General features: G+C 40.2%; 1 protein-coding gene across 1 annotated transcript in view; it reads right to left on the reverse strand.

Moving 5' to 3' along the window:
• Positions 1–5,445: 5,445 nt before the first annotated feature.
• The window catches only part of insyn1 (inhibitory synaptic factor 1), a 35,921-nt gene continuing 25,456 nt past the window's right edge, over positions 5,446–15,910 (reverse strand). Inside the window, exon 2 of the mRNA XM_068742137.1 lies at positions 5,446–6,264. Within this exon, the coding sequence (XP_068598238.1) occupies positions 5,446–6,264 (819 nt within the window). The remainder of the gene's footprint in view (positions 6,265–15,910) is intronic.

Genomic DNA, 15,910 nt, shown 5'->3' on the forward strand with positions numbered 1-15,910 from the left:
AGCCAGCTATTTACTGGCTTTTAAGCCCCCACTGATGCACTGAGGACACATTGATTGATGCCATAAATTAGTAGTGCAGTGGTTCATATTCAACTTAAATTATTAACCTTGCTGTTTTAAAGGAACTGTTAAACAGTAGAATAAATAAAGGATTCCACTGCTATTAATCCCATATCTATTTTGATCCTAGACCAAATCCCATAGATTCAAGGGTCAGATCAAATCTCAGGCAAGATATTGATTCTCATCACAATCTGCAGAAAACAACGATTTGTTCAATGACTTCAACAATATGATGATCTCCGCAGACATGATGCTAGTAGTTCAGAGCTGTTATGAGCTATGGCAGTAAAGTGTGACGTGGATGTGGGCAATAGATTGTTTACACATTTATTTGTGTCCCCTGTGCCTAATTCTGGACTAAACCTCAGGGGAAACACTAAAGTTTGAATTAACTTGTGTTTATTCCTCCTGTTTCTTTCGAGCGCCTGACCTAATGAAACCTCACAGCTATTAATCTTTTGACATACCTCTGAGCTACTTTGTCAGCAAGCCACCGTGAAGGCACAAACCAATGCTGACATTTGACTAATTGCAGTCATTTGGGAACGATCACTTCTGTAATGTATTGCAAAATGCAGAGCAGCAGCAACACAACAGCCAGGCACCTCTGTCTTTCTACTCACCCTCTTTACAGTTAGAAATAATGATATAACTCTTGAACTATTAGAAAAAAAACAGCCAGTTGAAACAACGTATCTACGATGATGATAATAATAATCGCGTTTACAATTCTTTTTTTCCCCTGAGGTCTAGTCTGAAGAGAGAAGCCAGTCCATGGCACAATCAATCATCCAGTGCTGCGGCGTCATTGAACTCCAGCTTATTCCCCTCCCTCATATAGAAGAATGACTCTTACCTGTCCTTGGCACCTTGTGAATTGCTGTACGTTTTGATGAAGACCTCAGTCACAGCCTCCTGGGCTAGAGAGAAGAGCTCATTACAGTCAGAAGAGACAGGTCCATAGGAGAGCGTGAATAGAGGAGCGAGTGCACGGGAAGGAGACAATAAAGGGTGTAGATAAAGCAGTAAATATGAGTAATGGGGAAATCCCCTTGCAAGTTAAATAAGGGGCACTTGGAGATTCACCTTGCACATCGCACCTGTCTCACCATCATTTAGCTCTTATTTGTTGGCTTCCCTAAACTGTCAGCAATTCCCTGCCTTCTTGGACGTTACCTGTAAAATGCCACGGAGATGCTGTCATACGGAGCCACGTGAAGAAGATGGGCCACTTTTCTCTGGTCGTAGTAGAGCTGCAATTCACTGTCCACCTTTCAAATGCAGATTTATTTAGCACTTACCATTTATGTCTTACCATAAGTTGTTATTATATAGTTATGATCATGATATAACATGCTATTCCAATATTGTTTGATATTTTTGCATTATTGTCTGTTTCCCTATAACTAAGCTCGTCAATACAGATGTCACTTTAACACAGTATGCAATAAGGCAACATTTTTGTGGAATTTAAATTTAATTTGTACAATTTCAGCTTCACTGATTTATTTTGGTCCCTTCCAGTTTCATAAAATGCTTGCAACGATCATGTACATCTCCCTAGCTTGGCCCTGTCATGTTCTTCACCCGCATTGGGAGAAATCCCAATCATCAGCAAGGTAATGTTTGAAAAATGAAAACTCGTTCTTAGCCTGCTGTGCTGATTTTAAATGGAGTGCATCATAAAATTCTAGCCACATTGTGCTTTATGTCTTTTCAATTGAATGTAGTGTATTTAACACTGTTCTCTAACGGTGATCGAAATAAAAATCTGCTACTAGTTCCTGCTCAGCTCCAATGCTTAGGAATGTCCCTGGGTCAGATAGCATTAGCCACTCCATTTTTTTAACCTTTAATAGGTGGCTGCAACAGGTTCCCACATTGAAAAACACATTTTAAACAAGGTTTAGTACAAACACAACAAAAATATTTTGTTGCAGTATTTCATGAAGGCTATACGGTTGCCTACATTTTGGCCTATGATTGAATAATTATTGCCTCCTATTACCTTATAATTTTGCTTGACAAATTGTTCGATCAAAATTTCACCTTGACAGTGCATGTGAAAGTGTTGCGGATCACTTAAATTGCAATTACTGTGTGCCAAGTCATCTGAAGGCAATGTTTTGTCCCAGGAACTGACCATCCCCCAATTTGAAGCCATAGGCCCTGTCCTTCATCACCAGCTGAGCTCTGATCTTATCTGCAGCCTCTTCATTAATCACTCGCCAATAATCACATGTTGACTGATGGCTGAGGTGGCCTTGTCTGGCTGTCCTTCAGTCTCTGTCGCTTGGTCTTGCTTTACCTAGGATGCAGGTGGGGTCAATCTTGTTGACAACTGTAACAAGTCATTGTGCATGCAGAAATCTGGTGTACTCAACAAAGGCTTCACCATGTAACCCTACGGCGTGCACCTGAAGTTCAGCACATTGTTCTGCTGCTGCTGATCTCGACTTGCCAAGAAATGTAAGCTCTTAGCTCGGCTGCCATCTGTTGGAGTTCAAGCTATAGGATTGTCACCATGAATTTTTGGGGTTGAAATGATATTTCTGCCTCTTGGTGAGCTCATTGCAACATGTGCAGTAGCTGAGAAGCTATAATATATATATAATGAATGGAAAAGGTTGTGTACTGCAGGAAATACGAAAAGAAAGTGTTTCTTTCTTGCAGTAGCAGAAGGATATGAATGGCAGAAAGATGAAACAAATCAACCTTTGTTAGCCCCGGCTGTTAGCTAATCCATAGTAATCAGTGAGGCTGCATTGAGTGCCCCGCTTCATGGACCCTTACCAATCAGAAGAGAAAACAGTGAGCTGTCATCTATTATCCTTTGCTCACTGATGGGGCAAATGTGTCATCATGAAAGTAAAATGTTGTAATTACATGAGGAGGTTGGTTGTAGAAGAGGCTTGGGCATATCTTTGTTTGTGTCCTTGTCATAATCATCATTTAAAATTTGTGTGTACACACACCCCCACACAAAGCTCAGACGACTACTTGGCAGCCTTCTAAAATACATTTGGTGCAATCTTGTCTTATGGACAAGTCTAATGAAATGACTTCCAGGAGGACGTGTGGTCTGTCTCTTTGTATTGATCTTCATTAATTGTTGTGACACAGAAATATAAAATTAAACACCAAGTGATGTATTATTCTGAAAATATCACTTATCTCATTTGCACAATGTGAAGGCACAAAGGGAGTGAATATGTATGCACATATTGCACACACACATCTGTTTTATATGTGGTTGTATCACAAAATGATCTTCCTCGTAGGCAGATGGTTTGGCATCAGTGTGCACAGGTCTTCATAACCTTTGGAAGCCCCCATCCTTGTCCTACAGAGAGCTGAGGACAAAGCTCTGCACTATTAGAGATGAATAATGAGCCTCTTGGCAAAAGAGACATTGCTAATGTTTTGTCCAAATATCTCAAATCTGTCCCCAATGATAATGTATTCTGTGCCAGTGCCAGACAGCTCTATATTTGAAGATGTGATTTCATTGCAGATATAGTGTAAAATCCAAAGTGAAAAAAAAGGGTGGGGGGACTTCATATTATAATGTCTCACGGGTGTATATGCAGCACAATAAAGGCTTAGTTTGTTTTCCTCCAGTTGAAGATTTGTCTGTGTGGCGTAGCTTTGTTTGTTTATGCTAATAATTGGGATGACCTGTTGGTCCCTATTCTAGCAGGGAAATGGCAACCAATGCTTTGGAGAATGAGCCATTGATCTCTCCTCACTGCCTTTTTCTTCACAGGTACTTGGGATTAACCAAACCAGTCCAAAACAAAAATGCCCCACAATAACAACAACAAGGATGATGATAATAATACAATTAGCTCTGGTATTTGCATGTGCAGCACATCAGCTTGATGTGATTTCTATCATTGTGCCTGGTGTTAAAGTGCTACATTTGGTTCTCTGAAATTGATATTTGATGCTGCGTGAACAGCACAGCCATAATTCCCCTAAACTAGTGCTTTGTAATAACTGTTATGAAATCCCAAAGGAAATAGGGGTGAGTCATTGTGGATTTCATTCTCCCAAGCACCTAATAATCCACAGAATTATATATATGGATTATGGGTATTGATTATTGATATATTAGAATTTGTGGAATATCAGAGGCACAGAGGTTAGCTTCACATTAGTCAGAGACCATGACATTTAGCCTTTTTGCTTCCATTTTCGCATCGAAAAACACATCATTTGGAAAGTAGGAGCGAGGGGGGGCCAAGGGAGCGTTGCCATAAAGCTCTTCCCCAGGACAGGTTATTGCACTATAAAAAGAGGAGCACTCTCCATCCACAATCAGCTCTCACTCTTGGATGCACATTTTTGAAATGTCAGTTCTTTCAGGCCAACATTCTAATTTTTGTTCCACTCAGTGTAAGTTAATATGTCTGACTGTGAGTTTTTGTTCATAGATCCCAGGAGACGAGCATGCGGGCTCAGCAGAGAGACCTCTTACTGCAACCTCCCTCCAACATATTGATCAGGAAAGGCTATTGGCCACTGGCCTGGTGAATAAAATGCTTCTTAGCTGAGTTCCATTCCCTGCTGCGTGACTGAATGGAGAGGCAAATCCTTTTATTTTTGTAGACTGCTTTTCAGCTCAGGTCCTAGGTCTAATGACGTAACAGTAAAGCTGGAAATGTCACTTGTGTGTGTGTGTGTGTGTGTGTTTGTGTGTATACCGTAAACAGTAGTTATGTATTATTGTATTTTCCTGCCCTCTTTGCCTGTGCTTTTAACCTTTGTGGCAAACAAAGAAAACATCACATTCTTTATAAAATCAAGGGCAGGTAAATGGTGTTTTTTGTTGTTGTGCTACTTATGCAGTGTTGTTTGCTGACTTCAAAGAGAGGATGAGACTTGACATGTGGATGTAGATACATTACCCTGCTGAAAACAACAATCCCCTTGACTTTTCCAATAACTGGAACATGGAAAAAGACGACTCACACAGATTCAGACAACATATGTTCAGCTTTTTGCATCCACATTCTGGGAACCAGCCTTTCCTTGTCTTGAGTAGAGGAGAGGGGACCTCGTCACACCTCACACCCAATTTTGAACACTTCAAATATTCCACTCAAAGGATTGCATTTATCTTTTTTTTGTCATGTATCATTTGATTAAACATAGTGAGTCAATGTGCTGCAACCTTTTGGTCCACCGTTAACTCTCGTGATAATGATCTGCTTTGTTTTGCTGTGTTTTCCCTGAGCTTCAGAATAACGTTAGGTAGTCAAGAGATTTCCCATATAGCATTTATTTATTTAGTAATTAATTTGTATATTAATCTCTGAGCTATGTATTTAATAATTAAATAATGCACAGTCCTTGTCATGAGATTTGTGGTAAAATTTCTCAGTGGTCCTTTGTTTTCTGTTTGGATGGAATATAGGGCAGTACAGTTTGGGTGCTCTTGTCAGAGACAGTTTGTGTGCTGCTATTTCGCAAAAGTTTTTTGCGACAGCCGGGGTTTAAGAGACCTTTCCTGGGTAGTGTATGAGCTCCCAATGTCCCCTTCACTGGCAAGGAGACATAGGAAGGGTCCAGATAATTATGGAGGAGTGAGTGCTCTGAGGAAGAACGTTTTGGGGTGATTGAACTTGTCAGCAGGCTGTGTTCACTATCGCTATCTGGCGTCGCACAGCCACTCTTGTCCTCTTGTAATTCCTCTTGCTCCTCTTCCTCCTCCTCATCATCATCACAGCACAATGCATGGTACAGAATTTTGTCGCTAAAGCGGACTCTTTCTCTTGTGCCAGAGGTACGGGAAGTCTTGTTGCTGTGCGTGGAGCTGCTGGCCTCCTCGCTGGATGAATCTGGAGTAATAATACGGGGTCCGTTAGGGATGGGTAGCCCGCCGTTCATCTGAGAGTACACCGAAGCAGTGGTGGGGGGTGGGATAGTGGTCTGGGTAGGGACAGCCCCGCAGCCCATCTCTGTTCGCAGATCTCCTGGCTGTTCACCGGGTCTGCTGGCAGTGGCTCCAGCGGCCTCCAGGTAGCTGCAGAACTCCCAGCTATCTGAGAGCACATCTGCATTGAGGAAGTCCAGCCTGAAGGCCTCCCCCAAACCGCGCTCGCTGCTGGATGTGCTGCTGGCTGTGGCCACCGTCCAGTCATCCTGCTCCAGGTCAAAGTCAAAGTCGGACGTTAGTTTATCGATCTGACCCACCACCTGCAATAGATCAAGAACAACATGAGATAAAACTGATTAGATACTTTCAAAAGTGAATTCAGTAAAGGTTTGTTTTTGTGCGAGCATTACGGAAGCATGCTCTACCACTGCGCTACATAAAGATTTCCTGAGGACTCGTAGAGCCATGTCTTTTGATTAGTACATCTACGTTTCGCTAATTTCTTACACTTGCAAGGCCATAAGGATGATGTGATACACACTAAAACCAATGGATCCACATTATTAAACCGCAAAACAGCTGGTGATGACACACTAAAGGCAGTGATGAAGACTGCAAGCTAGCGTGGAAGTAAACAATACAGATTTAAAATTCTCTCCAAATGATTTATTGAGGGAAAATGCAATTAACATGTTTTTATTAGAGCTCAATTACACACATTGCTTTAGAGTTGCAAACTACATCATTTTTCTGCAACTATAAAAATATTAATTGAAAATAATTGATCTCATCCTATTGACAGATATTGATTTAAGTGTCGAAGAAACCAAAAGTTGTAGTTGTCAAACTCACTTTCACTTACCCCCCCCCCCCCCCACACACACACACGCATGTATTTACACTTGCCAATTACGCTACCCCCCCCTCCATCAATCTTTAATTATTGTTCTTGGTTTTAAAAGTTGTTTTTGTATCTGAGAAGTCTTCCAACAGACAGGTGTTGTAAATTACCTTTATTGTACATTAAGAAAAAAAAAATATTTCCACTGAAATGAGCGAATTATTCAGGTATGGAATAAAGAAAAAGCCAGAAGAATTAAAGAAGGCCAAGATGATCCTCAATCCAGAGTCTGATTCATTTTGTCTTGAGGTTTTATTGCAACTGCCTTGATAAATGAGCTGATGAGAATAAACATAAAGAAAGAAAGAAATAACCGAGCCAGCAGCCACAATGAATCTTGCTCAATAGAAAGCACTTATGCTGAAATCACACTGGGCTGCTGCTGATACCTAAAATGCAACCCCTCTATAATTGACATGTTTGTGCCTTGCAAATTAACATGTTCTGCTCTCACCAACAATATATCATAAAATGTAAACTCTCAGCTTCTAACTGATACATTTCCCAAACTATCCAACCAAAGTGGGTTTTTTTTGGAAGAGATGCTTTTGTAATGTTATTGATATGTGGCTAAGAATGTGTAGTTTTGTCCTGAAATTTGTGAATAATGATCAACATTTTTTCTGGCTGTATAATTATTTACAGTTTCAACTATTTATGGTACTTACAGTGTGTATTAACAACACACACATTTCTCTTTTCACTGTCCAGCATTTAAAGTATAAGTTATGAGTCTCGGAAAGTAATTGCAAGTGTACTGACAATGTGCAAATAGATTACCAGTACTGTTCTGCCTTTGCGCTCAGCAAAAGCTCAGGTGATCTTGCACTGCAAACATGGTGACTGATATCCAGGAGCTTCTGCAAATATCTGAAGATGATGAATTAATTCAATGTAAATTTGCTTATTCAATCTTTACTTTAAAAATACGTTGTGCCGACTCACATTACCGGACTGTGACAGATGCCAAGATGTTGCTGTTCCCCCTGCAGTTCATGTAGTTGAAGCTTCTCCTCACTGAAATCGTATGCTGTGTATGCTATTTGTTGTTAAGCAATTACTGCAGTGAGGAGGAAAATGTTTTAAATAAATGGCTTATGGTATTTGAAAAAAAAAAAGTAGGGCGGCACAGTAATGCAGTAGCTAGTCACCTCACAGAGTAACCCGCTGCACCAGACCTGAGGCTTTTCTGTATGTAGCGTGTCCCCAATGTATTCCCACAGTCCAAAAATGAGCATTAACTTGTGACACTAAATTACAAATAAGCAAACAAGAGATTGAGCAGTTGTCAGTGCTGCAATCTTGCGTCCTGCCCAGGATGTACTCCATTTCTTTGGTTCAGTATTACGAAAGTCTTCACTCTGTGACACTTCAAAGAATGAATGGTTAAATAAAATGGATGGGCTGGATCGGTTTCCAGCAGCGACAACACAAACAATATTCTGCCATAAAGGAAAGCTAAAAGGAATTAAATGACTGTAAGACGCAAAAGTGGCTAAAGGTTTACCCTACTGATGCTGCTTCTCTGCAGTGGATCAAAATCCTGTTCATTTCCCCTTTTAAAAAGGTACGGCTGAGTGTTAACGGTAACCTATGCCAGCCTCCACCACTGGTTAGCCTGACCCCCCCGCCTGCAGATGTTGGGTAATTTAACTTGATAAGTGTCTCAGCTCCAAGGGTTCTGCTGAATCTTTCTAGGTCACAATATAGCACATGCTCTCTGCAGCAATCACTATCCTCTGCTTTTTCTTCCAGTCAGGGAAAATGTCTTGGTGTTATGGAGAGAAACGCAGGAGGAGATTGCTGTCGCACAAAAATGAATGAACACCTCAGGAACCAGTCTTTAACAATGCACAGGTTAAAAATATTTAAAAAAAACTTGATGAAAACCTACAAGAATTAAAAGCAGGAGACACAAGTAATTATGCTGCAATGGATCAAATTACAGTGGAAAGGCATCCTGTCTGTACATACACCAGAGTGGCCTGTTTAATCAGATGGACATATGTAGTTTTGATTACAGCTTCCAACAAAGCCTGAAATGTAAACTTGACGATTGAATTCTAGTAAAGTGTAGTTAAAGATAAGCATTTCTAACCTTTAATTGGTTTCCTAAAACTTGTGGATTGAACCTGCAATAAAACACCGGAGTCAGGCTGTGCATCCTCCATAGACTTTATAGTACTTCCATTTTATGATGCAGTGATGGCATATCCTTGACACTAAAAAGACCCAATTTGCATGCAGTTAAGCAGTAATGTATGGGGTATAAGAACTGGTGACGTGAGCTCATCTTTAGTCTTTACCTTTATCATTATTCCTCTGCTGAAAAAACTTTCCTTAATGAAATTCAAAATCTAGAGAAAAGTAATAAACATTTTGAGGAATATTTTAACAAAGTCCAGCAAAATTTGTTTCAGGCATGATCTCCAGATCAATACTTCAGGCTTTATGCTCTTCATATTCTTGAGGAGTCATATTCTTCAATTGACTGGTGCCGTGATCTAAATGAGTATGAGTATGTATCTGTCCTCCATAACAGCTTACATGTACACATTGATATGTTTTGATTTATTTTTATGCAAACATGACGCTTTGCTGCTGAGGCCAGTAAACACTTTCTTCAGCTGTTCACGAGCCGTCATCTCCCACCAGGTTGTTTCATTTAGCCATGCCACCACTGCTGACGTATGACAGAGACCAGCACATCTATATGTCCAAAAATGAATTCTGACTTGAGCTTTTCTATTCACCCAGCGTGGCCACGGATCAGTTATGTATGGATCACATGTCAAATTGGTGATCTGATAAAAAAAATATGGGATAAATCTGTGAACAATTTAGATTTGTCCAACATCAATGGAAAACAAAAATCTAAACTGAAATGCTTTAGTCTGTTATTGTGGATGTAACCAAAGCACATCTTATCTCAATTCAATTGTTATTTTATTTTTATTTTTGACTGCAAACTATCAGCCAGCAGCCATAGGTCAACTGTGGTCACAGCAGCTGAGAGTTCAGTTATTTTACCTCTCAGAGGTGCTTTAAAAGAGAGGCCGCCTCAGTAGGACCAGGCGATGGTTTATTACTGTACCTCAACAACTGTCTGAGATGATTGTGCTGGGTAATTGAGGGTCAGAGTGAAAGAGGGCACATGGAGCCTTGTCTGTGACGGAAAGGTACAGTGATTGAAAATACAACCAAGTATAATCTAACGCAGAGTGATGGTCAGTAATGTAAAAAAAAAAACCTCCAAGGAGGTCTTGTCTTGTGGAGAGGTGATTTGGGAAAACACATTCAGCACTGTCCATGATAATTACAAGACCCATTCACACTAATCTTACACTCCACCTGGAATCATGATTTATTTATCACGGGTCAGTAGTGGGAACCATTTCCTTTGCCCCCAAGTGAAGCGCATCTCAGTTGGTCCTCATGTAAAATGCACTGAGACATTAGCAGCAGAATAATATGTGTTGTTGCATTATAAGGGCTGAAAACCAATAAATGTGCAAATTTGGAGGGAAAATTGCTAACAATAAGGAGGAGGAGAATCGAGGACATGTTCGTTTCACCCTGTTGCTCTTTAAACGGATATTTCATAGTTGTCATGGTCATTGATGACTTTCTGTTTAGAACATTTTTGATAGTTGTCTAAAGAAAATTGTGATTACCATCTTTTGCAGGCCATATAACATGAATTATGTAAAGATATCACAATGACATATTTCAAATGATCTGACTATTGTCCCACATATTTTAGTATTTATCAGTGAATAAAAGCAGGTATAAAATGTGGCGTCTGTAATAATCCAGTCTGTTCATATGTTAAAAAAAATACATCAGGTGTGACTTACCACCATAAATGAGACATTACACCCTCACTGGGTTCATTTGAAATGCATCCTGTATGAGTGATTTTTTTTGTGGATTGCTTCATTATGCTGTGCTCAAGTGGCCTCTCCATCTGTTCCTAACTCACCCGTTCTTCCAGGAGTCATTTTCAGAGGAGAATGAGAGAAGCTGCAGTGCTTGTTTGTTAATTATGCAGCATCTAGTGTCTACCATGGGTTTGTTTTTCCATGGGAAAAACTCAAATGTGTTCAGCGGAGCCATTTAAGCACATTTAAGTGTTATTTCTTTCTCAGCATGTCACAATAGAATTCCAACCCGCCCCTGTGCAGCACTTCTCGTGCTGGAAGCGGTTCCTGCCAGTTAGGAAGTTTCAGCAATTGGCACAATGGCCTGTCATGATTTTATAAGTAAAATGTTCAAAAATAATGTTTTAATGTGGTTAGCTCTTGCACCTTTGCCATTCCTCTTTATTCTCTAGGCCATGCTGATTTGCTCTCAATTAAATTATCCGTAAAGATATGAAGAGGGGAGCATTCAGGCTATTCCCATTGTGGCGATTCAGCTCATCTTATCCCCCGGAAGATGATTTATGATCCCCAACCTACCTTGAAAGAACATATTTACTGGATTAACTAGAAAACAGCAACTTGCAAATCTATGCGTCCTTGTTTGGTCTTCCTATACACTATGGACTATTTTGAATTTCTTTTACCGGTATACTTATTACCGACTCAAAGTGAACAAAATGCAGAATGTAGCAATATCTACAGACAAAGTGCTGTGAGCTAGAAAGCTTGGACCACTTTATGCTAAAGCTTAGGGAAGATTTATGATGTAAGAAGCAGCTGCCTGATATGCATAGACAAATCTACATCCTCCTTGTAATCTCAACAAGGTTGTGCACAAAGATTAAGCCAGAAGAATTTAGATTCCTCTGGCTTTGGTAATTTTTCTTACGAGATGTTTGTGCTTTTGAGTTTTCTGTAATCAATCATAAAATACATCTTGGTTCAATGTGATATTTTGAACATTAACATGTAAAACCAGAATGTGTCCTGAACAGATAAGGAGATTAAACCTCATCAGTCTTGTAATTTTAGTTTCCCTGTCCTTTGATTTTTTTTATCCAGGACAGCATCTTTATCATAGTGCATGTCAGTGTGGAGTTTAGTGGGTTGAACTGCATCTCTGCCCTTCTCATTGGCCATTTGGCAAGTTTTAGTTTACAAACTCCAATTAATAAAAATGCAAATTTAGCAAGAATTGGGCTGGCTGCTCGTGGGCCTTGTCTTCTAAGTGCAAATCAGCTATGTTAGAGAGATCCAGTGGATCTGTGGGTATGAGACATGACAGAAAAGCTAAGGGAACCTGATTTTAGTGAGGCCAACCTGATTGTTGAGATGTATTGCACCGTGTTGGCACTATGATGGAATGTCCTTTGATGTGTTTGCTGTAAGCATTTGGTGTAATTATCTGTCATGAGAGGGGCTGTAAGCCTAAGACATCATTAGGTACATGCTGCCTGCTTTTTCATCTTTTCTCAATGAAACACTCATCTTTAAGGGGCCTGAAAGTGCTAAACAACAATGTGGTGAGCACAGGGCAAATACATCTTGACAAGTCACTAATCAGAAGCTTCATTATAAACTTCACAGCTTTAAAAGGGCCTCATTTATCCCCTCAGGGCTTTGGAAGAGGTCGGCGTCTGCAGTCCTTGAGGCCTGGGAAATTAACCACTTCCTGAGCCAAATTTAGGTCATTACACTGGGCAAGCTCATCCACTTGATGTCTGGCAAATTTGGAAGATTTATACTATTATGCTGGAGAGGTTATGAGAAGCAGCAGATGCAGCATGCGTGGATGCTGGCAGAGCACACACTGATCATTTATTGAGGTTCTCCTTCATTGCTTCTATCCATGTTGAGAAGCCTTGCACCGGTAATGACCAGAAAAATAGGGTAGTGTTACGCTACAGGGATCCGCAGTCTGCTTGTCTCCCTGAGATAGTGCTCGGATCAGGCTTGAATACTACCGGGTCACACTGGTCTCATGTGAAGGAAGAAGGTGTGTATGTGAGTGCAGCCACCAATCAACTGGAATGATGCCGTAGAAATTCAGTAACAATATTTCCTGATTTCAGGGTCACCGAAACAAATGTGCATCTTTTTCTTTGCATGTAGGGATTTCACGAGAGAATGTAGCTGATACATGAAGGTAGAAAAAGGTGAGAATCTGGAAGGGAATGACATGCAATAGAACAAAAGAATGCCCAGTTTAGCCCAGTCCAGCCCCCAGTCCATCAGTAAATCTCCCCACCCATACATGGAAAACCATTTGGTGATGGATTTATTTCTTACAGTCACATAATTCTTACTACAGCAGATAAATAGGCACAAAAGCCTGTTGTGAAACACTACATAGACATAACCTAGAATGACCATCACCATGGGAACGGGCTTTGACAGCTCAGGTATCAAAGTGTAGGTAGAACAATAAGACGAACTTGACGGAAAATAAATTGTGTGCATTATACAAAGCTGCGTTGTGTGGAATAACAGCTTAATAGCGATTTACACTAAACAAGTTGAAAATGGAAAGAAAAGTGTACTCTTAATTGTTTTGTCAAAAGGAAGCTTTTTACACAATTTGTTTCAAACACCCACTAAAATTCCACATTTTAGGCATCTTACAGTTTGCAAAAATACTGTTATGAATGGACACAATGATTCCATTGACGTCTATGTCTGAAACAAACAAAAACAAACAAACAATCTATGGTCACAATTTCAAGAGCCACTTGTAATACTATTTCATTCAAAAGCTGTTTAAAAAAAGAATATAAGAAAGATAACGAGCCGTTGGATGGACAAAGGGAGATAGGCAAGTGGGAGGTGAATGAAAATAATCTCCTTCGTCCAAACTCATTTTCACATTTAACGTACGCAGCTTTTTAGGCTCTCTTTGTCAGCTTTGTTGCACTTTAATGGCTGTGAGGACCATATTTATATCTTTCAAACCCCAGCATACAATAAAGCACCTGGACAACAGGGTTGATTTGCACGTTACTCACACTATCACCTGAATACAGTTGCACACAGTCGTCAATGCTTTTGAGGATGTTACGACAAACCCCTCCATCAGCAGAATATTTTTGCAGCATCCACTCCCTGCAGCCGACAAGGGTGAGGCTGTATTTATTGGTTGTGTGAGAAATTATCCATGACTCGAGTTACCGTTTAAAAGCGATCACCTGCCCTTCTTTCTTTCTCTCCTCCAATAGCAGCTCATATAAAGCTGTACTATGTTATTTCACAATTCCAGGATTCCAGAATAAATGGATTTGCACCCCCCCCCCCCCCACCAAAAAAAGAAACTTGGAGAAACACAATGACATGAAGCTCTGCTGCTTGGCAGTAAAGGAAAAGGGAGGCGTTAATATGCTGGCTGTGGAAGGGTCAGATATGTGGATTTACAAAAGCAGACAATTTCACCACGTGGAATCATTACGTTAATCATTCATGTGTCAACTGTGAGTAGTGCCAGAGAGATTTTAGTTGTTGTTCTCTCTCACTGTTTGTAATCAAATCAATAATCCTGTAAACATAGAACCACGAGTAAAGGACAAATACATTTCAGAGTAGTATTTACCTCTGCCAAGGAGCTCGTGTTTTTGGCACGGTATTTCTGTCTTTCCGTGTCCATATGTGATTGACTCAATTGTGTATGTATGGCATGTTCGAAGGTGCAATATATTTCCATTTGGGTGGCAATCTGAATCATTTAATGATTCTAGATTTCATTTTAATGACTCTCTACTATGGAGCTATTACATAATTTTTACTTCATGGATGATACTTGCAAAGCTTAAACACAAATTGTGTGACATACCCTTCGGATCTACCACAGAGTTGTTGCCAAGCCAGAGCCTGAAGAAAACCACCATTAGGGATTTAATTGACTTTATTGAATTAACCATCAAACTAATAAATGATTCCAAAAAAGTATGTCAGTTTTCATTGTCAGCGAGTCAAATTATGTGGTTCAGGTTATCATTGAACTGCTGCTTTTAGTTCTGACATAATGGGGTGAAATGAGCTTCCTTGGCAGAGGTTTGCTCTTCCTGAGTGCTGTCTAGTTTTGATATAGGTTGTGTCAAGTTCAGTGTCAGCTTCACAATGTCAGCTGTCCGTACTGTGATTGACTTAAGTAAGCAGGAGCCATAATTGCTGTGTAGTGCAGAGGTTTCTATACCTGCAAGGTGTTCGCTAGCTACCATAAAACTCAATCTCCTCATCAGTCCAAGTTGGAAAAATAAGTGTGCTCAAGTACCCAAGAATTGTCTAAAATTGGCCATTTTCCAAATGAAATATACAGTGTATTTTTTTATTGCCCTTGTAACAGATAATGGGAATTAAATATAAAAAAAAGAAGACAAAAGGTTTAGGCTTGGCACATTTTGGTACTTATTAGCACTTAGTTGAATGTCATTAATCTGGCTGCATTAACACCTATATTCACCTCAGGAATAAGTCGCATCCATCAACAACATGTCAGCAACAGAAAGGTGTTTACTAAAATGTAATTTGACTGCCTTTGTGAAATAAACTGGTCTTCCTGCAAGAAAGAGGAACGCTAACCAACACACTCTGTGTTTGTACAACTGATGGTGGTAATGAGCTGGGCAGCACAGGTGTAGTGGTTAGCGCATCACATCACAGCCCATCTGTGTGGAGTTTGTATGTTCTCCCAAAGTCCGTTTCTCCTGGTTCTCCAATTTTCTCCCACCTCCAAAAACATGCAATTTAGGTGAATTGATTACTCCAAATTGTCTGTAGTGTGTGAGTGTGTGCATGAGTGGTTGTCTCTCTCTGTGCCGCCCTGCGATGTGCTGGCGACGCATTCGGGGTGTACCCCCCCCCCCCCCCCCCCCCCTCGCCCTTAGCAAGCTGGGAGGCTCCAGTAACTCCCGTGACTAGCAAAGTGGAAAAGCAGAATACAATGGATGGATGGATGTAATGAGTTGCTACGCATGTGGCTATTGACAACCAATCAATATAATTTAATCTATCTAATTATCTCAACTGACACAAGTGATTACTATTAGACTGCTTATGGACCCAAGAACACTGTTGTCAAACTTGCATTGACTTACAAATGTAAAACAGTGTTCACATGCCCTGCACTTCAATTAACATCCAATAATAGTAATA

The sequence above is a fragment of the Brachionichthys hirsutus genome, chromosome 1 (genome assembly GCF_040956055.1).
Source record: "Brachionichthys hirsutus isolate HB-005 chromosome 1, CSIRO-AGI_Bhir_v1, whole genome shotgun sequence".
NCBI classification, from domain to species: Eukaryota; Metazoa; Chordata; class Actinopteri; order Lophiiformes; family Brachionichthyidae; genus Brachionichthys; species Brachionichthys hirsutus.